Source organism: Pungitius pungitius, chromosome 8, assembly GCF_949316345.1.
Source record: "Pungitius pungitius chromosome 8, fPunPun2.1, whole genome shotgun sequence".
Classification (NCBI taxonomy): Eukaryota; Metazoa; Chordata; class Actinopteri; order Perciformes; family Gasterosteidae; genus Pungitius; species Pungitius pungitius.
The window spans coordinates 12,615,474-12,639,652 of NC_084907.1; the positions used below are offsets into that span (position 1 = coordinate 12,615,474).

The following is a 24,179-nucleotide window of genomic DNA, read 5'->3' on the forward strand; positions in this document are numbered from 1 at the left end:
ATGGCAACAACGAAAGAGGCTCATATCCTCCAACTCACAAGTGACACCTTCATTGTATTTGACAGGATTATATCAGATCCATTTCAATCTACAGCAACACGTTTGGCTGTGAAATTGTACGTGACAGCTGCGATGGATGAGCAAACCTCCAAAGGTAACGAAAATATCACATCCATAAAATGAATAATAAACCCCACCTGTCGCTCCGATTGGTCCGTTAGCAGACGGATGATTAATCAGGAGCAGAGGAGCAGCAGGTGGACAACATGCAAGGAACAGTCAGGATGGAATGTGAGAGCAGGAGGAAAATATTGATCACATGATCATTTGGATGATGTTGATTCTCAGTTGCACATCAAACTAATTATGCTTTATATAAAAGCATCATGATTACTGATATTACCTAATGCATAACCGTTGATATTTTAAAATAACACAAATTTTACAATTACTTTTTTTAGCAAGTACACTACGTTTTTGTCCATATTATATAAGGAACATTTCATAAAGTCATTTAAAGACATTCCAACACCGCCTGACCATCCTGCCCCCCCCCCCACATTTTATGAGCGGATTCAAATGAATCTTCAGAATTTCTTCCTTCATTTTTTAAATTACCTTTTAAATCTGCAATATACCGTTGAGCCACACGAGGGAGACTGAATGTTTTTATCACTCATTTGAATAAGGAGGCCTATTTAAATATTGAATGTAATATGACAAGCTAGTGAAGAGAAGAAATGCTTAAGTTGAATTGAGGTCTGCAGATCAGATCTGAGAGGGAGTCAGTGTTTCTGTGACTTACTGTTCATCAGTTCATCATCATGTGACAATCGCAAATCTAAAATCCTAATGTTTCACAACATAGAACTTTATTATTTGATCTGAAACCTGACATGAATGAAGAAAGAGGTTAAACAGTGCTGATAAAATAAACCTTCTGGATGTTTCAGTATCTCGTGTGTCCTGTGTTCTCTTCACTTGCTGCCTGTGGAATGGTCTGTCCGCCCCCCTCTGTTTAATCACCTGCACCCCCCCCCCTTGTCTCTTTGTCCATGCTCATTTCCCTTGACTGGCTCCCCAGTGGTTTTCTCAAATTCGACATACTGTGCAAATTAGACTTCTTCAAGTCGAACTTCAGCATTTTCCAACTTGTTTTTTTTAAAATTGGTTTTGTCTAATCTTCTTAAATATTTTCCACCCCACACACGTGAAACACGAGGCAACTCTTTGAATGCTCAATAAGCGTCTTTGACCCCTTTGCATTGTCCTGTTGGCTTCAAAGGCCCCGTTGCTCGTGCTTTTATGGCCCGGCGGAGCCGTAACTCACAGCGCTGCGTCCTCCCACGGCTCGCCCCCCTCCGCTATTCTCACGCCGCAGCTTCCTGGGTCAGATCGCACGAACCTCGGTGCCCCCCCCCCCCCCCCCCCCCCCCCCTCGCTCTGCAGATTTATTGGCTGGGAGCTGATTTATCCAGTATTCCCAATTGGGTCTTTACCGCCACATTTCCCACTGGATCCAAATGATTTACCTCCCAACCGGCAGAGAGTCACAGAGACTCTGCATAGTGACATAGTGACGAAAATCACAGCCGTGGTTTACGGAGAATGAGCGTAGTCCGAACCCGACAGAGCTTTAAATGCCCACTGTGTGAACCCACCCACAGGATGGGACGGTTGAGGCAGTGTGACACACAGCACTTACTAGTTCTGCTAGTGCTCAATGGGGAAAATGATGCAAGATAGAGACCATTATCCCTTGTTTGTCATGGGCACTTGATCCTGTAAAACCTCTCATCTTCATTGGTGATCCGTGGGTTTACCAAAAGGCCGGCCCCCCAAACCACAAGAAACATTGAAATGGAACAAGCAGATGGTTGTAGTCCCCAAGTTGTTAAACATCTCCAGCATGCATTCCATGAAACTCCAGGTGAACCTTCAGCACAAGGTGAAAACGACTTGGATCCATTGCTTCCAATCGACTCTGATACTGGGAGTGGGAGCCGAGGTGAAGGCACAGCAGAAGGGCATTAGCTGATTAGCGATGGTCAACAAGAAAAGGTTACGTCACATAACTCAATGTCTCCTCGTACATCGGTTCATACGATATCCTACAAAAGGTTGTCAAGCAACGAGGAGCTTTGTAGTTATTCAGGAAACTGCTGGTTTGAACATGTTGTTGGTTCCATTTCACAATATTATTTGCAACCTTTGGGCGAGCCAGTAGACCTTCAGCGTTTTATCAGCTCACACTCCGTTCCTTGTGATTTGTGCTGAAATTGTACTGTAAATCCTGCAAAGCACAGAGAGATTAGATTTCACACATCAGACTTCACTACATGGCCCATTGACACCAACGGGATGCTCATCGATGGAAGCTTTTCATTCCTCAGGATCGCTGGTCATGTGATTGGTCATCGCAGTCAGGTTGCAGCCCTCCATCAGTTTATTTCCAATAACCACACTACCTCACTATTTAGCAGAGGTGTGGACTCGAGTCATGTGACTTGGACTCGAGTCAGACTCGAGTCATGAATTTGATGACTTGAGACTCGACTCGACAAAACTTACAAAGACTTGCAACTCGACTTGGACTTGAACACCGATGACTCGTGACTTGACTTGGACTCGAGCCTTTTGACTCGAGAAGACTTGCTACTTCCCATGAAAACTGGGGGAAAACATTTTCACACCACCGCGCCGCGCTGTTTATCTGCATCTGTCAAAAAATGTGCGCCACCTGTATGCAGAGAGCGCGCGCTGCCTGCACGACATCCAATCACTGCAGTCCATTTGACCGTATCAACGAGACAGCTCGTTCATGGTTACAAAAATCGGGATTTTTGAACCCGGATTCAGACTCCGATGGAAATCCTCGCCAACATTATGTCAACGTCCGTTTTAAAGTAGTGTAATGAGCTGAGTTAAAGTTATTAGTTAATCAGTTATGCAGATGTTGCATGTGTTCACGTTATGCTGTTACCAGCTGTAGTTACGCGAGACAACCCGAGTTTTGGGGGGCCGTGTATGCGGAAGTGTTCGTTCGGCGTGGTGACGGCCAACAGTGACCGAAGTTGAGTTGTTTTATATAAATAAATGCAGCGGAGTTGCAAGCCAGTCATCGCCTCCTTATTTACGCTGCAGCATTGGGGTGAGCGTTACAGTGCTATAACACAGTCACAGTCGATCCACCATTACCCTTCCCTTCGTAGTCTAGGTCTGTGAGGCAGCGCACCATCACCCAGGGTTCCCCGTCCCCACTATAATAAAAGGACTCGAAATGACTCGAAACTAAAATGGCACGACTTGTGACTCGACTTGAGACTTATTAGTGGTGACTCGTGACTCGACTTGGGACTTGCTTCGTCTTTGACTCGACTTGACTCGGGACTCGAGGGCAATGACTTGAGACTTGCTTGTGACTTGCCTAACAGTGACTTGATCCCACCTCTGCTATTTAGTATGCTCGGAAATGTTGCATGTCCCAATATATGCTGCACATATGGAGTATGTTAAATGCAGCACCCCAAACATCTAAATGTCCCTAAATATCCAGTTGGATTTTGCAGTATGCAGGCCGGCATGCTTTTATGGGTGTTCTGACCCACAATCCTCTGATTAGCCCACATATTTAACCAAAGGTTTAAAGTTCATGGGTGAATGTAATAAGAAAAAAAGAAAGAATGCAAACCGCATGCAACAGTCATTTTAAGTGCAGCTGCACTTTGTACTAAAAGTAAAAAGTAAAAGATTTTCACTAGTAGTATCACTAGTGACTCCAGTGCTGTGGAACCCTGACCTCTGTGAGCAGGTCTTGTTTCCTGACTTGGGCTGTGGACGGACTGCGCACATAGCACACATCTTCTCAAACGTCCACGGCGTGTTCCCACAGGCTACTTTTCAACTCGTCCTCATGTCAAATCAATAGAGAGGAAAGCGCCTACAAAGAAGTCCATTTCCGCTTGGCTGCTTTGGCGGGGCTCAATAAATAACAGCATGCCGTGTAAAGGGTGTGGCGCCCAGTCACGTTCTTATTCACTTACTGTCAGACACCACAGGCCTGGCCAATCACTACAGGTCAGGGTTTGCTTGGACGGATAGCAGCGTGTGTGCCTCTCCGGTGTGGCCAAATGAGCCATTATCATCATCATTATCATCATCATCATCATCATCATCATAAAGCACCGAGCACAGCCGCCTCCGCGGGCTGCAGGATGCACGCATGGCAGCCTGCAGCAGGGCTATCAACGCGCACCCACTCGACAGCTGTAACTGCACCTTTATTAGTCTCCCATTCACACATTTTACAAGCCGGCACAAAGAGCAGTTTCATCTGTGGAAATGGCCTCTAAAAGCACGGGGCTGTTATCAACAAGACCCTCCAGTGCCATTAGGCCGAGGGGGGAAGGGGGGCGGGGGGGGCGGACCCTGTGCTGCCAACGTGTTGAGTAAAGTCAATTAGTGTATTTCATTAGGGTGCAGTGAAAATGCAAAAAGGCCGTAACCAGAGGAATACTAGAGACGTTTGTTATTGTAGAGAGACATTTGCTGCTTCAGCGTCCGAAAAACAAAGAAAGCACAGAGAAATGAAGCATCCTTTCATACCTTTGACACGTTTAGTTTTTACACTGCCATCACTTCCCCGGCCACGCTCACAGCCGGGATTCTCCAGCACACTCTGTGCCTCGCGTGACGCTTTAGGACGCGAAGGCAGACAGAGGACGCTGAGAGCCATTGACAGAATCAAAGCCGTCTACCACTCGCAGTGTCTCTCACTCGCAGTGTCTCTCTCTCTGAGTGTCTCTCACTCCGAGTGAGAAGTGGAGCCCCCTGAGGCCGGGGCCCACTGAGCCACATGAAGGTCCACTCCTCCAGTCTTAGGTTAACCAACTCAACAGCGTCTCACCTACTGCTGCCGTCTGCCATTTCAGAATGTTTAACCCTGCTGTGGGTGGGGGGGGGGGGCAGGGGCTGATCTGACAGCGGCCTGTTCTAGACAACGATGGACTTTCTAAAATGTCACACCGTGCTAACAAGAGTCCGCCCCCCCTCCCACGGCTGCAGACACAGGAGGAAAGTTATCACTTGAGAGCCAAAGCAGACTGTGAAAGTGCAGTGATGACATTTTTAAAGGGAGGAGTAACTAAGATACAGTGGGACAAAGTCAAATGGTCCTTTTTTGGCGTCCGTGAGCCCTCCGTCCTGCGCTGTCAATCATAAAGCTGTCGTCTTATTAAAAGTCATTGGAGCAGTTTTTAATATCCCTCCTGGCCTGATATTTGTTTCCCTGGAGACGAGGCTTCAAAGCGGCGCGGATTAATTCAGGCCACTTTCTTTTTATTTCCTCTGGGGGCCTCTGCAAATTTCAGCAGTCAAAAAGACAGCAGGGAAAGCAGATATCGGGCCTTAATTTATTCGTTCCTCTGTATATTCTGATTAAGACCAGAGCCCCGTAACAGATGGCGAGGCCTCTCCAGAGGCCGTCTGCCAATCCCATCAGGTGTCGTTCCACGGTTACCATCAGCCCTTTTAAACCACGCTCTTTTGCCCTCTGACCAGAGAGATGACACTCCGCTTGAGAAAGCTGTCAGAAAAGTGCACTTTGCTTCAGTTTGCTAATTGGCAGCAACAATTTGGTGTGTGTGATCACACCTAGTGGATCACCTGCTAATAATACACCTTATAGAAGAACATATCTTTCAGCTCACACTGCATACTAATTGTTGAGTTTGGGCACAGCCACGGTTTGTGCAAAAAGGTCAACAAGTAAACAGCGTCAACACATTGAGACAACTGTCCTTTTGAAATTTTGTCAACAGAAAAAGCGAAAAGTGATGAAGCCAAATATAAACAGGTCCTATTTCAGGGATAGCGTGAACTAGCCTTAACTCTGCAGAGACCGGGGGAAAGTAAGCAAGACCACAACGCATAAAAATGTTAACATTTATTGCTGTTTCTGAATACCGCACTGAAAGCAAAAGCATTCAGAGTAGACACAGAAATTATACAATTATATATGGTTTCACAAAGGCAGTGAACACATACTGTATTACAATCTACAAAAATCTACTTTACAGAAATTTAAAATTCTAAATATCAAAAAGTACAGCTGCAGAAACAGGTGTAGAAGTGGAACCAGAGACGGCTCCGTGTATCGGTTGGTGAAACAACATGGTGACATCACAATACAAAGAAAGCAGAATCATCTTTGTACTTACAGCTGGTTTTGTAAATTACAACTGGTAGACAGAACCAAAATGAAAAAGCAACCAATTGAATTGATCATATAAATTATGGTGTTTATGAATCCAAAATGTATCATTTTACAGAAGATGCCTCAACAAGGTAGTATGTCATTATATTGTTAGTGGGATTGGTAGTGTATCATTGCAGACAAATTGTGGTTCAAATATAAGGACACAATGGAAAAATTAAAAAAAGTCCCCCCTCTCATGGAGGGTAAAGAAATAAAATTTAAAACAACGCATTTTCTCAACAGCCTTGTGGAACTTGGAGTAATTATATAGTGGTGGTGGGGTTGCTTGTACACGCACAGTGAGGAACAGAAATGGCAGTAGCCACATCTTTAACCATTTCATAAATAATGTGGGGCTGGTGTGGTTCTGTTCTGACCCAGGCACTGCAGCACACTGGGCGTGAGGGGATCCTGTCACAATGTCCAAATAGCCGGTGTGAGCGGTAGAAGAAAAGAACCAGGTGGCCCCAGCATCCCAACGACCACATTGAACATGGAGAAGTAAATAAAAAAAAAAAAAAAAAATTTAAAATTCCAGCCAAGAAACTCAAAACTGCTGAAACCAACCCCCTTCAAGTGAAACTTTAAAACCGAGGATAAGAGGACCAATAAAATATTCCAGTTTAAAAAGAAAAAAAACTTCAAATGAAAATTTATTTGTATGCCCACATCAATGCCAGGGAGCCATTTTTGGAGGAGCGTCCAAGTGGGACGAGGCGTCCGTCCTGCGTATGAGGTATAGTTGTCCTCATTGCCAGTGACAGTCAAGCTGGTTCATGGTCACGCATGGCTGCAGAGAGAGGGAGGGAAGGAGAGGGGGGGCGGGCCTTCAGTCTAGTCCTGCTCCATGGGCTCCTCGGTGGTCCCAGTGTTTAAGGTGGCACTTTCCATGGCGCCCTCTGTAGGAGGTTCAGATGTACTGCTGGAGGGAGCGAGCGCTACGTCTTCTCTGGTTGCTTCTGCGCTCTCCTCTATGCTACAGCTGCTGCTACCGCTGCTGCTGCTACTACTAGTGCTGCTGCTGCTGCTGCTGCTGCTGCTGACGGGGTCACTGTTGCTCTCCTCGCTGTCTCTGCTGGTCTCGGGGCTCTCCAGGACGCCTGCAGGCGCCTGCTGCTCCGTCTGATCCATGTCACTGCCCTCCTCCTGGGAGCCGCATGGCACCTCCCTCTCGGCCTGCTCAGCCTCCGGACTGGAGCCCGCACACGCCTCCACCTGCGTGCTGCTCGTTGGTTCTGTGGCAACAGAGTGGATCGTGAGTATTTTGGTCTGAAACAACTCAAAAAGGTCAGTGTACATTATTTAAGAGAGACAACCACCTTGGTCCTCAGCGGCAGCAGCACCGCTGGAGGCTTCATTGTCCCTGCTGTCCCCGGCCTTCTGCTCTTCCTCGTCCTCCTGCACCATGGCTTCTGCCTCTTTGGAGAGGCAGCTGGCGTGCAAAGGCCTCAGCGTGTCTGCCTCATGTTCTTCGTCTTCCTCATCGTCCTCGTCATCCTCTTCCTCCTCGTTCTTGCTGAACTTGAGTCTCTTCACCTCCTGCTGCTCTGCTTCCATGTCCTCTTCCTCCTCGTCTTCTTGGTGTTTGTTCTTCAGCGAGCCTCCTGACGCTGAAACCTCACTGGGGGACAGAAGCAGGAGAAATACCAATTTGATCCCAGCGGGTTTTTGTTAAAGGGGGAATATTATGAAAATTCCAACGCTAATACAGAACGTTTCAGGGAGAAGGTGAATATTCATATGGACAATACAAGAAAAGTGTTTTTTAAACATCAAGGGATGTGAACGCATTACGGTGGTAACCCTAAATACAAGTACGAGTCTTAAAATCAGCGGTTCTCTTTAAAGGCAGAACCGGGTCGTCTCTGGCATACCTGGAGTCTTTGTCGTCATCTTGTTGTTGTTCTGTGTGGATGTCTTTGTCGTCTGTGCTGTCCGGCAGGCCGTTGGCCGCTAGTGAGTTGGCCAGAGACAACTTCGGGCGGTTCAGCGGCCGAGGAGTTCCAGGGCCGTTCACTTTTCTAAGAAAACCACACCCGAATGTGAGAAAGGGGAATTTTAAAAAAACAACGCCTAAAATTCAATCAATGAACAACATCATTGTGTGTTTTAGGAGCAAGGACTAGATCCTTCCCAAACACAACCTCTCTGTAAAAGCAGACGTGTTCCCAGGAAGCATCACTCCGTTCATTCTGTTGACAGCGCTGCAGCCATTTTTTCTGCACAAGCAAGTAACAAAAAAAGAATGAAAACATGATTCACAAATCATTGTATTCAGTTGGTAGTTTATTCTAATGAATCGTGTTTCATTCAGATAAGACACTTACTCTGAGGTTGGGTGCACACAGCTTACCACCATTACATTCTGGGCGGAAACAAGGATTTACCAAATGAGTTTAGAGCAGGTTAAACTTAGAGAAAAAAGGATGAATGGCCACAATAATAAGACCTACCTTCTCAACCCCCCGAAGAAACTTATCTGTTCCTGTGTAGTTCCTCTTGGGTTCCGTGAGCAGCTCGCACAAACGCTGGATCGTGAATGGAATTCTGACATTTAGAAGAAAAAAAGCAAATGAGATTATATATATTGAATGCGTTAAAAATGTGTCACTTGGGGGCTCTTCAATACTAATTAATAATAGCACATTTTGTATACTTTAATAAATTTGGTAAGAACTGGTAGAGTTGTGCATCACTAAAAAGGGAAAAATACAGCTCAGAATGTAGAATGGCTACATGACAGTTGTCAAACAATTGCATTTGGGATCATTAATCCCCATTAAATATTACTCAATTGGGTCCAACTTTCACAAACTCACTCTCATGATAAATTAGTCTCACAATAATTCACCTGACTTGGTCTATAAAATGTCAAAACAAAAAATCGAAACATCCCCAACAAGTTATCGAGCCCGAGGTGAGTACTTCAAATGTATGTTTTACTCGAGTAAAGTTGACGCACGTCCTTTTGATGAAGTTGTCACTTTGGATTTGATACTTTAACAGAGAACATTAATCTAACCCCAATCTGTTAATGATCCTAAAATATCAAGGGCTCCTCACTACTTACTATCCATACCAATGTTGAACATTTATCAGAGACCTCAAAGTAAATATTTTATAAAACCAGCCTCACACCTCTTCAGACTATAACTCAACTAAACATTGTAGCACTTAAATTGTACTTCTAATGGCTCTTATCTATAGCAAGTTAAAAATCGGCTTATTTAATGAAATTGCACTTTCTTGTTTGTATCCTTAAGGACTTATAAGTCGCTTTGGATAAAAATGTCAGCTAAATGACATGTAATGAAATGCAATAGTCAACACATAATGATAGAGGTATTTTGTCTCAAATATCCTCATAAAAACGTCCATATGGCTCCCCTCTATGGCTCACCTGTCAGAAACAACCAATCAACGCCAGCAGATATCTATTATTTTATCAGTAAATATCAGTCCATGCTAAAAATTAATCATTTGAATGCAGGGCCACCAAGATTTTTAGAATCTTTCCCACGCACGTTTTCACCTTTTCTGGTCAAAAACTACACATCTTGTTGAAAGGTCACGGAACTGAAACAGATGAGTAGAGCAGTAAAGCCACTGTGAGGGGGAATTATGTTGTAAAACAGATATATAAATGAGAAGCAAATTAGGTGAGCTAGCCTTGAGGACACTTATCCACTGTGTGGGTAAGTCACAGGGAACCTGTCATGTTCTATCTGGGTTCTACTTCCGCTCTGCCTGCTACCATTATAGTCTGATAGACATATGCTATATTAGCTCATCACCTACCCATTGTAACCCTTCACAATCTTCAGGATTCTCTCCTTCATGTCTTCAAACGGAATTGATTCCACGTTGGGATTTGCAGGACCTCTTTGCTCAGGTGCTGATGCGCTGAAGTCATCCATCACCGTCTCCAATTTAAACAGGAAGTAGTTCTTAAACTGAGACCATTGAACCCTAGAGGGAAAAAAAATGGTAAGCAGAACACGGGTTAAGCTTTGTTACAAAAAGGTAACAAAGCATGCAATGGTTACACAGGAAAGTCAATGCAACATGGTACAGTTGCACTAACACCCAAATGCCCAACAAACTAAGAAGGAATGTGTTCTGCAAACAGTCATTTCTGCTGAAGCTCACCGTGACAATGGTTATGAACACAGTTAACGTTAAACAATGTATGTTGGAGTAAGGGGGCATAATTGATTTACTAGGTTTACTTACAGGGTCTCTCCAGTCTTGGCAATGTGACATAGAAACTGTTCCAGAAGAGGACATGACTCCGACTTTGCTTTCTTATCAAAATCTAAGAGAAAACAAACACACACCGACATTACGTCGTGTACAAGCCTGAACCGAGGAGGACATGGTTTGATTTAACCTCCAGTGGTGAAACACTGCTATAGAGCGTGGTTGTTTTGGCTTCCCATATTAAGCAAAAAGTGTGCTCGTTTAACGGGTCTTTGGCGACACTTTGGTTGAAATCGATACCAAGGGGCATTAAACGTCAGCTATTTACATAACGTAACGGCTACTGAAAGCCATCTATCGAGCTAAGCTAGGTCCCTTGCTAGCTATAGCTAGCTCAAGTTTAGCGCAATGGGCTAGCATGTGAAGTTAGCTGCAAAACCGTAGCCGGCAAACGGCGGTCTGCCAATAACCGGTGACACCGGCCAGTTATTTATTTTATCTCGTCAGCGAATTTGAATAGAAGCATCGAGAGTGAATAAATATACGTTCGAGGGCACGGACAAATAGACCCATTATGTGTTAGTTATCTTTCTTCGCAGGCTAATGAATCGGACAGAGCTAACCATTTCCGTGAAATCGCTCGTACGGTTAGCGTTAGCTAGTCATGAGTAGCAGCTAGCAGGACACATTAGCCCGTTAGCTAGAATCCGTTTGCTTTTCATAACAAAGCAAATGTGGAGGCCCGCGCATAACGCGCCGTCTCAATAAACACTATATCTATCGAAACAAAAATAAGTGACCTCGGAGCGCCTCTTGGAGCGAGTCAATTTCCATCACGTCGTTGCTCTCTGTCAGTCCAGTGGATGTAAGAAGCAGACTGGCGTTTAGCTGCTGCTGCTAACTAAGCTAAGAGCGCCCAGGCAAAGAGGAGGGAGCATTTTAATATGGCGCTGTGAGGTCACTGCCTGTTCAGCGACAGATAAGCGCTGTGCAACCTGTGAAGGCAAATTGTCCATAATATAAATTAAATAACAATAAAGCAATACGTTTGTTAAGAAGTATAACAGTCGAATGAAATATGAATTAAAATGCATTTGATCCGAAGTTAATGGACTTTGGCACTTCCCAATACAGAGTAGCGATATGTGTAACTTTACAGTTCCAATGTTGAATCTTCAAAACATGTTTTATTTAGATTTTTATCATATCTTCCTGCAACCTGATTCTGATATTGTCACATTCAACATTGTGTTTTCCTGATACAAACAAAGCGAGTAGGATGGATGTCAGTAAAGTGTTTTTGACAGATTATTGATATCAGTTAAAACAAAGTTTCAGGCTGCAGGGAAAAACATTCTACAGAAATCTGCGTTTGGCAGAGATGACGTAGTGGCCCAGGTGTTCCCACGAAGCACTGAAGGAGCCTGTTTTGTTTCAGGGTCTTGGGGAGACTTTTTCTTGTCGTTTTTTTGGCCCAAAACACGGCGCTGAGAAGAAGTTTGCACACACGCTGATGAACTTGTGGCTGCTTGTGCAAACGTGGCCATCTGGCTGACACACAGGGCCTTGGCCCGGAGTGCTGGCAGCACGGCACGCCGCCGGTTCAGGAGGAAACGCTGAGTTTGGAATACATTTATTGTGCAGGCCTTCGTCCGCAAACACGTTCGTGTTTCTCGGACGGAAGGTTTTGTTGCATTTTAAGCTTAAGCGATGATGTGCCAGTAATGCGGTATCTTGCTGAAATGGTCCAATAAAGGCGGTTTAAAAGAGCTGCGACCCGCTTTTCTCCACGACAGCAGCTGAATCAGAATGCTGCATCTCCAGTATGGAGTAAGCAGATATATAAAAAGATTGTATGTAATTGTCATTTTGGGGTATGTTCATGGTAGTTTCTTTTGTCTTTGTGTGTTTGGAGCACTTTGAAGTATCACTGCTTTCTATCATTTTTCTATTCTAATTCAGATTACACCTGACTGGAATGATATCCAGATCATTTTGTATATTTATTATTTAGAAAATGAAGGAATGGATTGTTTAAAAAATTAAACCCTGCTGAGCTGTATATTCTTATTCTTGTTCCAGTTCTCTAACACACGGTGGGGAGTTCAGCACCATCCCAAGTAGAACACATCTAGTCATGTTGAGACAAATCTTTTCGTGTCTTACCTTTTGCATAATTCACCTGAGAGAATTGAGAAATGAGACTCGGCACGTTGCATTGATTTATTTACACACACATTTTGATCACGCAGCAAAGTCCAGTTTCCGGTTTGAATGACATATTTAGATCATTACACCACATTGAAAGTAATGCTAGTGAACATTGAATATCTGCATAGCACATACTCAGCTGTAGTATGCCATGTATTTTTAAGAGCTAGCACTTCTGGTTTGGATTCCCTCGGACAGTGTAGCATCAAATGTTGCGTACAAACAACCATACAGTCTCAATAGCATTCAGAAAGTGCATTTTAACATTCAGCTTTTAACATGAAAATTCACATTCTCTCAGTTGGGCGATATTTAATACTGACAGTGGCATTTTGGCAACTCTTCTTATTAACGCCAAGCTCACCATTAAATCTTATACTTCGAGTAGCACAGCTCTCCAAAATGGACTCGAGTTCACGAGGGAAAATAAAATCCTTGGGTGCTTTTGTGCGGTTAATTTGCCTTCATTTTTTACTTTCAGCCCACTTTTGAGATGCAAAGATCATACTTGATAGAAATGTATTTTTTTAAATCATTTTTGCAGTAATCCTATACATTATAAAACTGATGTGAAAGTTTGAAGACAACAATAAGGCAAATCTATTCTACGGCATCACTGACCAGCACTGTATGCTTCTCTGTGTACTTTTTACCCAACACGAGGTTCACAAGACCAGATCCATCAAGGAGTTTGTGTGCACCGCTCAGCAAACACGAAGCCCCCAGTTGGGTGTGACACACAATCCACAGCGAGGCCGTCCATTCCTCCATCGCTTTATTTGTGGGGCCTGACGTGTCGCACCACTTTGTCCTCGAACACCTTCCTCATGGTCTTCTCTATCTGCTTGAGGAAGACCTGAGGAATGCGACCGCACAGGGTGTTCACCGTGTCCAGGAACTTGGTCTGGATGGGGTAGAACAGCGACTGGAACATGTTGTCTTCCAGGGGAAACTGCAGGGACAGAGTCATGGTCCTGTGTCAGTTTGATGGTCTTTTAATGGAACGTATCATGGGCTAAATGGTGTTCCAACCGGGGGGGGGTGGGGCGAGTGGGTTCTGTATTAATCATGAATTACGACCCGGCTCGTCTTTAAGAGGCTTATCTCTGCGGAGCAGGGAGGGGAACTGGCTCTGCAGCCGGAGAAGACAAATTCTAAATATATCAACAACAAAAAAAAAAAAATGACCCAAATTGTTTAATGCGAGCAAGAGAGAATCTGTGCCACAGCGAAAATACTCAAAGCTGCTCCTTTTCTGAGCATTAACAGAACAGTGCAACATTTTAAAAACATATGCTTCTTGACTTCTGGGTCTGGTGAAAAGATCAACATGAAATGCTTTTCAGTTAATGGGAGGTGTAGTTTTCTCATGCTAAGCATAGCGTGTCCAACTGTTATGTACAATTATATTGAGCTTTATTCGGTTGAACAGTTAACTTGACTATTTAGCAAAATGTTTCTTTGAATCCACAGTGTATTTGTTCCTTCATATTTCATATTCATATATTCATTTGAAAAAGCATGAGGTGCCGGGGAGGAAAAATAACTGAATAATTATACTCGAAACAACTTTCCCTAATAAACGTACCAAAGCCAACAATAATATATCATGATACTATCCACTAAATCACTCCTTCATTCCACAACCTCAGCGGGTGTTGTGACGTGCCAGCACAGTCTTTGCTATTAGCCTTAATGGCACAGATGCACCTGAAGGAAAGTGCAATTAGTTACACCTGGTTTCCCTGTGAAATGCTTTACTTTTGGATAGCTATCTCACATATGTTTGTCATAAATCCACGACAATGTGTCCAAGTTAACTTAGTCATGGCCTGAGGGAATGAATTAGGGATTGTACATATATGACAGGGTGAAAATGTTCTCCCCCGTGTGTGCATGCGTTCTCTCTGGGGTGTCAGGACCTCTCCCACAGCCCCCAGAGAAAGGCTCTGTGGGTTTAGCTCAGACCGACGCCTCAAAACCACAGTGTGCAACATGAATGTATACTCACATCATGTATTGCATCATACACCACTTTGAACGCTGGCTGCTTGTCGTCGTGGTACACGCCACGGTTGCCATGGAGAATGGACACGCCCTCCTCCTCTGCCCCTTTACAGTTACTGCCATACATGCAGTGATCTGGCCTGTAGTTCCACTGGCATGGAAAGATGAAGAGACACTCTGGGGAAAAACAGAAAACACTTTTATCCCGTGTAAATAACCCGGATACAGCTGACGCGTGAAGTTTGTTAAATGGCAGGTTTGTGGTGGGTACAGAAGGACGGGTGGATTACTTGTCTACTACGCTATAGAGCAAAAGAACGCGAGCACTGGTGGTGATACCAGCTCCGAGCACTCTATGCCCACATCTGGCCGCTGCAGCTGGAGCTCAAGTCTGCCACCGCCTGCAGCCACAGCCGCCTTTGTTGTTTACTACTCCAGATTCAGGATGTGGATGGGTTCATCAGTGCTGAGTAAAACACATGTTGAACTCCAAATATGCAGTAACCCAGTTTGCTATGGTGGTGAATCCTCCTGTGGGCTGTGACCGGAAACACGTGCACGGTTACGTGAATAGTATTAGAACATTAGTGATATTCTTGTTGTTTGTTACTTTGTGTGCTTTAACCGACACTTGAACTCAATTCCCATAGCAGGATGCTGCAGCTCTCTTTGATGGTCGAAGTGAGAGCATTAAGAAGGTTTAGTTGTTCTCACACTGGCGGGATTGGCCGCCACAGGGCCTTTGAAGCCTAATGCAATATGGTAATGCAATATTTGATGATCATCGCAACATGAATATGCTGCTAAAAAGATCTTCACCTGGGTTGTAGTGGAAGATGATGTTGAGAAGGTCCTGGTCTCCCCAGGTGATGTGGTTCTTGTATTTCTGATAGAGTGGATGCAGAATATCCTCCCATGAGAGGCCACTGGCGATCATGCTGTTCTGAAATACCAACAACAACATTCACTCACAAACAGCTCCAGGCAAGGATTGTTTTTTCCTTACAGAAAACACATCATCAAAGCAGAAGCAAGCGCGCTTTCATTTGCAATGTGCTGGCAGTTTTAAGAGAGCTGGAGAGCTGCTAAATTGGGTTCTGAGGGCAGTAGTCAGTGCTTTAAGATCGGTAATCAGACAGCTTCAATCGCGGCCCACTCGGAGCTCTGAGACCTGAGCTCAGAGGAAACAACCTCGCAGAAGTCACAGCGCAGCTTGGCTTTTTTTAAAATTTCATTTCAATATCCCAGTTTTTTTAAAGCTCACTTTGAACATTGTGCTGCGGATCCTCGTGAGATTCATCAGCATGACGCCGGAGTTGACCCCGGTGACCCCATAGAACGGGTGGCGAGCAAAGCGGCTGTACCAGCCGATCTTTGGGACCTCGTGCTCGGGCGCCATCGCTGCCAGCTGGGTGCCGTTGAAGGACTTCAGGAGACTCCAGATGTCGTCCATCGGCCGCAGGAAAAGCACGTCAGTGTCTACGTAGAGCAGCGAGTCCACGTCTTTCAGGATCACCTGGGGGGGGAGACGGTCACGTCTATCATTGGGATCCAAAGGAACGAGAAGGGGCACTACCACGTCCAGAGATCAAATAGAGATGTCATTATCCTCCCACGGTGACATCATGCACCCACAGACAGCTTGCTCCCCCAGGCAGCAACTCACATATTAATAAAACACAGAGGGCCAGTTCAGATCATGTAATATCGGAGTGTGGGGGGATTCAACATTAAATAAACCCAGGGGGCTTCAGTATTTTAATAAAACTGCCAACTTGGTGACTTTTTTCTGTAGATTTAGGGACTGCTGCTGTCTATGTCCATTGGAAAGGGGCTGGGTGTTATCATTGGACCATTTTAAATCTAGTCTAATATAGAAATATAGATCACTTAAACAATAATCATACAGTTAATGTGACTTCCCAGTGTGAAGTAGAAGGATAGATGGTTCACTACATAAAAGGTCACCAGTTGCAATACAATGCTAGGTTCAATTACAGCTGGGATGAAGCAGGGTAGAGACAGCAGCACCACAAGATAAACCCAGCCTTATTTTCAAATTGTAACAAAGTAAATTTACTCTTATGACCATGTCAACATATCTGCACTTATCGTGTGTATTTACTGTATACTAATACTAATTCATACTTCTACTCTACTTCTCTAAATCTCAGGGAGAAATACTGTAGTCAGTTCAGAATCTAAACTCAAGGGATAGAACTTAGTTAAGGCTTGTGAACTTTCCTGAAGATATAACAACATAAGTCAGAAGGACGTGGAGGTGCTGAATCAGGATGGACTGACGCAGCCTTTCCATGGCCAAGTTCTCAACAGTTATTCCAGATAAGGCCAATAGTGAATGTCCATTGATTGCCCTGCAGGCGGAAGAATCCCCTACGGATCCGCCCGACCTGCCATCTCTTCATTACACGATAAGCAAGCTTATTAAGTTATTTCAATAGACACACCAGCAGAAAAAGCCAATCGATGAAATCACTGGCCTCTGGAGACCAATTGTTAAGCACACTGCAGAAAAAGTGCGAAATTGTCAATAATGGTTGGTAATGAATGACCTATGGCTATGTACAGGGATGAAATTAAGAGGTGCGGAAAATGTTCTGATACATAATGCCCAGTGAGGAGATGCGTGCTGGCGGCTTACGGGGAGGAAGAGTCTCTGAGCAGCACACGGCTTGAAGAGCTTCTTCCACTCGTCGGCGTTCCCCACAGAGAAGGTGATGGGGTAGATCCTGTACTGGAACTTGGCGGAGACGGACGGGGGCCACCGCTTCAGCTGGAAGCAAAGAGACGTTTCATCTGCAGACGCAATTCCCCGCTCTTCCACGTGGGATTCTGACTTAAACCCAACCCTCCGCTTCCCAACGACGGCGAGCACACAGGTCTGAGGTTTGAAAAGCTGTTACGGCGGCTTTAAGTGCCTTTGAAAGGCGTGGTGTTAACAAACTGCGAGGTACCATATCAGTGGAGCTCATCACGTAGAGGTGACTTTGAAGTGATGCACGGTGCAGGAGGAAAAAAAAAAGAGCGGGGCGTCTTGGCGATATAAACGACTCCCCAGCCTCGAGATAAAAGGGTTAAATGTCTGTAGTAGAAGGAGTCAGAGTTAAAACTGCTCTGATCTTGATACCATCTGTTACCAAGAGAGAGTAGGTGGTAAACATGTGCTGCAATATATCAGACGTGTACATAGAAAATAAACCAAAAAGAGTGGCGCTTTCAGCAAAAGTCTGCGCGCCTCAACCTTTGATATTTTTGTTTAAAAAAAAAAGCAGCACATGATGTGTTTTGGCACCGGGGGCCACTGGGGGGGTTCTTACCCGCTCTTCAAACTGCGGGGCCAAGGGATCCTCGGCAAAAATGTGAAACGTGATCCTCTTGAGGCTGAACAGGAGGGCCGATTTGACCATGGTGAGGGTCTCGTCCAGGCGATTCCCACAGGCCACCACGGCCAGGTGCATGACCTCCTCCGCTCGCCTGCGCTTGGTCACGGGTCGGGCCACGATGCCCCGACGTTTGCTGGAACAGACGTGCATGAAAGTCAGGCATGAAGTAGTGCCCGGAGTCTAAGGAACAGAACATGTGCAACAGATTATTTAAACTGAACACGGTTCCATTATTTCAGTGCAACACTATTATGGATAGGGAGGTACCAATGGAACCCATTCAGTGAACTAATGACAATGGTTTCTGATCTAAATGGGCTCAGGCCATGTGTAGGGAAAGTGGAGGGGGTCCAGATCACGGATTACACAAACCTTATTCACTTCTTTACCTTCTGTAATGTGGCCTGCCTGCTCTTGTGAAGTGCGATGTGTACTCAACAAGAGATGTAGTGAACAATACTTACTCAAAACCATGTATTCAAAGTAAAATAACTAAAAGATGAACAGTAATTCAACGCCTCGAGGTTTCATCAATATGGAAACCCTGATTTCTAAATAATAAGGAGTTTGTAGCAAGAACTAAGAATTTATACATATCAATTCACAAAAACATCAATGTAGCTTCTCCATACAGTTTGGTTTGTCATAGTACAACAGGTTGCCTTAAAGCTCGGATTCAAAAATAAGAGCTTTTCCTAGTTGCATAAATCCACCAAATAGAAAAAGGATGTGTCGTGCATCGCTCACACGCGTCTTTGTTCATTCAGCCCGACATGTTTCAATGACAACATAATAACTGACCATTTTGGTTTGAGACGTTTGAAAAAGTCTCACAGCAGCTTGTCATGTAAATATAGACTCAGGCATGTAATAAAAGCATAGAAAATAGAGCTGACCTACTAATGTTTAATTATTACAATTTCTACAGATGGATATTGAGACAGCAAATTATAAAGCGCTGATTTTATCAACAAAAAGACGTGATATTTTGTGCATGGTCCAAAGCAAATTTTAGCTTGTGTTAAAAAAAACTGACAGGACCAGTTAGTTAGAAGATTAAATTATTATGAGCTGAAACATTTGCAAAACAAGACAATGCTCAAACCTGCTCAAATATCAAACCTTCCACTCTGAAGCGTGACAAGATAAAGGTTGGATTCAAAATTAGGACAAATGTACATACTTCAAGAAGCATATGTATGAAATACTTAAGCGAGTAACTTTTACCGGATAATGAGAAATGCCAAGACGTATTGTACGTGGCATTAAAGAAAGCGGTTGAATGAGGTTTGTTGGCTGCTAGCGTTAAGCTACTGCTCACCAGACAAGGCAGCCCCGAGTGTACCCGAGTACGGGCATGTTGTAAGGAAGAGTTTTTAAGAAGGTTTGGTAGCCTGGTTCCAGTCTACGCTTTAAACTGTGTTTAATGACGCACCAGAAACAAATTCAAGTTGAGATCTTTAAACACATCTGTTTAAAGATCTCCCACTTGTGACCAAATCCGGAGGCTCCTCACACCCGTCAACATGTCACTGTTGGACAGTGATGGCACGCCACTTCAAGGACACGCCACTTCAAGGACACGCCACAAGCACAGAAATTTGTTTCGGACTTTTGGAGAATCAAAACATGTGAAACAAGTTATGCAAATAGGATCATCACTTTCACCCCTCTTGTTCCATTGATGAGGATGTTTCTCAAAGACATCAGGACCTTCTTATTGTCCAACACTCACGGTACCACTTATTTTCTTTTGTGTCAAGATCCACCTGGACTTCCTTCCGTGCTCAAAGTGGTAAAGTGGTCCTTTATCTGATGTGAAAAATGTGCTCCCTCTGCAGCGCGAGCAGTGCTGAGGTGTTCAAATACACCCGAGGGGAGCACAGTGTCTCCCACTAGGACACGGGAGCATTTTCACAATGGGGGAGGCGGAGGGCCGACGTGGTCTACTCGTCCCTCCCCGAGCACATGACACACGGGGCTGGATGTGATACCAGCATGTTCAACATGCATGTTGTCATCGCCCAAGGGGAAGAGGAGACTCGCGTGTAAAAAAAAACCCCAAGAAGATCGGAACAGTTATTTGCCGCATGATGTGATCGTAAACGGTTTTAATGACGAGGACACGCATCCCTTCGGAGCCTGGAGGAAGCCGCGATTAAAAGAGCGAGCGAGATGGGTGAGATTTGACAGGTGGGTTGGCCCGGCGCCCCCCCCACCCCCCCCCGAGCGTGACACTTGGTTTTCCGCATGGCTGGGCGGACAATGATCCGCCGCAGATCAGGACGAAGGAGAAGGTGCTGAGAAAAGGCGCCGGGGCCGCGCTTCAAAGGCCGCGGGGGCTCTGCCGACGCTGCTGAGCACACATTCCGATCCTCGCGAGGAAAACGCAATCCATATCTCTCGCACGGTGAGCTTTAACCACCTCGCACTTGTTCATGCGGAATAAATGCCCTCGGAATGATTTCTGCGGAAAATTGGACGGACAAAGGGAAACGCTGATTCTTTGTGTTGCACTGAGCATTGGGCTACACACACACACACACACACACACAATGTTTTGCGTCTCGGCACAGTTCCCCCACATCTGGAGGCACTAAAGAAGAAAAAAAGAAATAGCACAAATGGAATTGAAATCACTGGCTGCAGAGTTAGAACATGAGGCCACATGCCTTCAGACACAAAAAGACGAGGGGGAGGCGGGCGGTGCTGCCATGAGTCGGTCCATTGAAAAGAGAGTTGGCACCTCTGCTCCATTAGAAGGAACCAGAGTTTTGATGTTCTAAATCTAATGCCACATGTCAATCAAACCTACAGCTGATTCTGCAGACGTGACATTTTTCAAAGGAAATTCAGTCGATTTGGTCAAAAGCAGTTGTCGGTGCATCCACAGTGAGCTGTCAATCATGAGGCACCCCAAACTATACCCTGCTTTATCGTCTATTTTCCTTTGACCGTCATTTCCTAAATGAGCATCATGATGTTGTAACACTTGAAACTAAGAAACAGAAGTCATGTTTACAAGGTTGTTTTCTGTTTGCTAAACCACGCTAGCCGGGTTGGCCTCACTAGATTAGTATTAGCTGGTGTAGAGAGCGTCTTCGTCATGGGAAACTAGAGCCGGTCATTTAATGAAGCCCGGGGGACGTCACCCTCAATGAATCGGCCAATCAATTCATCAGTGCATTGATTCAATATTTGCTGGATCAACAACTGTTAAGAAAAGGATATTTGTCTTCTTGAATCCTGCTCAATCGGAAATGGACTTCACGTGAGGCCCGTCCCTGTCTGGTTCCAGCTTCTCCCGCTGCACCCTCGATGACTCCTTCACCGCCAAATTAAAAGTGAGTTATCCCGTCCAACGGGCGAATTTAACTGCCCCTGATCAGGCTCACACAAGCAGACCGTCCGACCCCGTCGGCGCTGGACGGTGCCATTGATGCCATTTTTGGATCAATCGACAAACTCCACCTCCAACAGCCTGCGGTTTGTGTACGGGGTCCATCTGCTGGGGGCGGATCTCCACTATTTTAGGCCACAGGAAGTAGTGTGATGTGTCCAGAGGAAATGATATGATTAGGCAAGAACAGGGATGTTTGTCTACAGAGCATGCCGAACAGGAAATCTGTCCCACCGATTCACAGATAAAAAGAGCAAAGAAGCAAAGATTCAAACCTGCACCAAGTATAGAGGTCACATTGGACAACCTTACGATCCACTTATCCCTTAAGAGCCACTTTAACAGAGCACCAGTAATTACTATTTCCTGCCACGGCTTGTCTGCGTGTTGACTCAAAACTACGCCCTGTTGCTTTCTCCCATTCGATTTATCTCATGTAATGAAATGGGGGGAAAGTTTTGGGCCAGAAGCTGTGTGTTTTCCCCCTTATCTCAGCAGTCAGTCTTGAACGCTTTTCCAAACCTGGTAGTCCTTTTTTCTTCTTCTTTGGGCCACCGGTGACCCCCCCCCCCCCCCCCCCCCCGCCCCTTGACCCCCATCTCCCTTATCAGTGCTGAGCACACTTGGAGGGAGGTGGTTTCTGGGAAGAGGTACACGTCCTTTCTCGATGCAGTGCCTCGTTGGCTTTTATCTAGCGAACGGCGCTCCGAAAACCTCCAGTCTGGCTTTGCAGGAGAAGATATATTAGTGGCTGAGCGGGTATCTCCACAACCACGCCGTGGCTATTAGGGCGTCGCTGGCATCGAGCCCAGGGGGGGGGAGGAAACGCAAGGGATGTGCGAGGCTGGAATTAGAAAGCTGGGAGACACAATAAAGAAAACCCACAAACGCTGTCATTCTAGAACGGAAATAGCCACCTTTTGTCTGTAGGCCTCGGAGAGAAATGGGGACTAAATGAGATCCTCTACCAGTGTGCATCTTCTCTCTCACACCCAGAGACTCCCTCCCACCGAGGGTGTTTTTGGCAGACTTTGGCGAGAGACCGCGAGAAACGCACCCAGTAACATCTCACCGGTGCAGTTAACAGGACACCCAAATCACCCCCGTGCTAATGTCCATTCAAGGTGACCTTTGCCCGCTTTAACCCCGCAGAGGACTGCACTAAGAAGGCCGAACAACAAGGGTGAAATGAGGACGATCTCAAAGAGCTCAGATAGTTATCCTTGATTCCGTTGCTCTACTCTCCTTCCAGCCAAAACAATCTGAGCGTGACTCCCATTCCAATGCAAATTAAACAGAAACACATGTATGAGGCAGCCGAGCGGCGCGTATTCCCACGTGTCCCTTGACAGATCAGACTATTGTGAAGCCAGCGTCCTCGAGGACAACGTCCGACGCGCTCGCTGTCTTCAACTGTCCCAGGGACAGAGAAGACCCGTTCGAGCAGCTCCGGGACGGAAGGGCTCGCTGAGGCTGTGAGGAGGAACGACGGGAACGACCCCCTCACCTCTTTGCCCCCGCGTTGAATGCGCGCCCCTCCTTGCGCGCACCGGGAGGCTCGTCCGCCCCCCCGCCGGCTCCTCCCGAGTGGGATCTCTTCGCGAACTTCGCCGCAACATCGAGTGCGCGTTCAGAGGGCGACCGGGGGAGGGTTCCGCGCTGCTGCGCCTCCTCCGCAACTTCTTTCAACGGAGGAGCGTCCGCGGTGTTGCCCCCCAAAAAGTAAAAAAGTAGGAAAACTCCGAAACACACGGCGATCACAGCGACTTTGCAGTGGATGCGCATGGTGAGAGCGGCTGGTTGCGGGTGGGGGAGGCGCACGGGGCCGCGCTCATGTCTGCGGGCGACGGAGGGCAGCGCGACTTGGCGCTCGGTTACCGCTCCGCGCTCGCATTTCTCTGCAGATGATGATGGAGAGGAGCTTCTGCTCGTCCATGGAGGATCCCACGGCGGAGGCGGGGCCTCTCCAGCATTACCGTAATCACGGTCCTACTGTGGCACTCTTACAGCTCTTAGTTCATTTCTGTAAACGTCTTCTGTGAAATGGATGTTCCAATGTAGTGTCTGTTTAATAAAATGAAATTGTCATTTGAAAAGGGATTTTTGGCTATCTTTGCAAAAGTTTTTTCCTCGTCGATTGCCATTATAAATCTCAGCAGTCACTTCACACTTATAGGCTTTTATTTAGGGACTGTGACGACAGGCTCCCAGGTTAACTGTATAGAATGAATCCATTCCACAGTGGGAAAATGAAGGCCTTCCAAATTCTACCACATTATCATAATGTACCTCAGTTTTGAGTGCTCCGTATGCAGTAGAATGGCCCCTGTGGCATCACTCAGTAAGCAGTTTTGATTAGTCGTGGCCAGTGGAGCAACAATTGTTTTATCCTTTCAAAATGAATGATGCAAAGTCGACTTATAGAGTATACCATCAAATGGAAATAGTCCAATGAAGCAAAAGCACCTTTAAGTTCTAAGTGACATGTAAGTGCTTCTAATTCAAGTAGTTACAGTATTTGAGTAAATGTAAAGGTGCATCCGGTATACTTATTTGATATTGTTTATTTTAAATCATGCATTTGAATTGTGAAAGTGAGAAAACCAAACATTTGTGTTCAGCTCAACTCAACACAAATGTTTCACTTCTAGTAATCACCGCCCTCATTTCAGACCGACAGATCCATTATTACGTATTGGGG

The 24,179-nt window shown here is 45.5% G+C and overlaps 2 protein-coding genes across 2 annotated transcripts; both read right to left on the reverse strand.

Annotated features, from left to right (window-relative positions):
• Positions 1 to 5,931: 5,931 nt before the first annotated feature.
• ppp4r2b (protein phosphatase 4, regulatory subunit 2b) lies at positions 5,932 to 11,398 on the reverse strand. Its single transcript, XM_037447791.2, has 9 exons — positions 11,257 to 11,398; positions 10,490 to 10,571; positions 10,055 to 10,225; positions 8,710 to 8,803; positions 8,584 to 8,621; positions 8,401 to 8,475; positions 8,131 to 8,277; positions 7,576 to 7,877; positions 5,932 to 7,491 (listed from the first exon to the last, which is right to left on the reverse strand). Exons 1-9 carry the CDS (start codon positions 11,288 to 11,290, stop codon positions 7,091 to 7,093), a joined length of 1,344 nt encoding a protein of 447 aa, XP_037303688.2. The 5' UTR covers positions 11,291 to 11,398; the 3' UTR covers positions 5,932 to 7,090.
• Positions 11,399 to 12,667: 1,269 nt separating this feature from the next.
• gxylt2 (glucoside xylosyltransferase 2) lies at positions 12,668 to 23,423 on the reverse strand. The gene is made up of 7 exons (XM_037447939.2): positions 22,986 to 23,423; positions 18,013 to 18,211; positions 17,337 to 17,468; positions 15,939 to 16,190; positions 15,494 to 15,617; positions 14,679 to 14,851; positions 12,668 to 13,619 (listed from the first exon to the last, which is right to left on the reverse strand). Exons 1-7 carry the CDS (start codon positions 23,261 to 23,263, stop codon positions 13,443 to 13,445), a joined length of 1,335 nt encoding a protein of 444 aa, XP_037303836.2. The 5' UTR covers positions 23,264 to 23,423; the 3' UTR covers positions 12,668 to 13,442.
• Positions 23,424 to 24,179: the final 756 nt, after the last annotated feature.

Excerpts from the sequence above, each read along its gene's own strand:
- ppp4r2b (XM_037447791.2), bottom strand. The coding sequence starts at position 11,290 with ATGGAAATTGACTCGCTCCAAGAGGCGCTCCGAG. Across the intron at positions 7,878-8,130 it reads GATGACGACAAAGACTCCAG|TGAGGTTTCAGCGTCAGGAG; the intron begins GTATGCCAGAGA and ends TCTGTCCCCCAG. Across the intron at positions 7,492-7,575 it reads TGCTGCCGCTGAGGACCAAG|AACCAACGAGCAGCACGCAG; the intron begins GTGGTTGTCTCT and ends CTGTTGCCACAG.
- gxylt2 (XM_037447939.2), bottom strand. The coding sequence starts at position 23,263 with ATGCGCATCCACTGCAAAGTCGCTGTGATCGCCGTGTGTTTCGGAGTT. Across the intron at positions 18,212-22,985 it reads TTCAACGCGGGGGCAAAGAG|CAAACGTCGGGGCATCGTGG; the intron begins GTGAGGGGGTCG and ends CGTCTGTTCCAG. Across the intron at positions 15,618-15,938 it reads TCCGCAGCACAATGTTCAAA|AACAGCATGATCGCCAGTGG; the intron begins GTGAGCTTTAAA and ends TTGGTATTTCAG.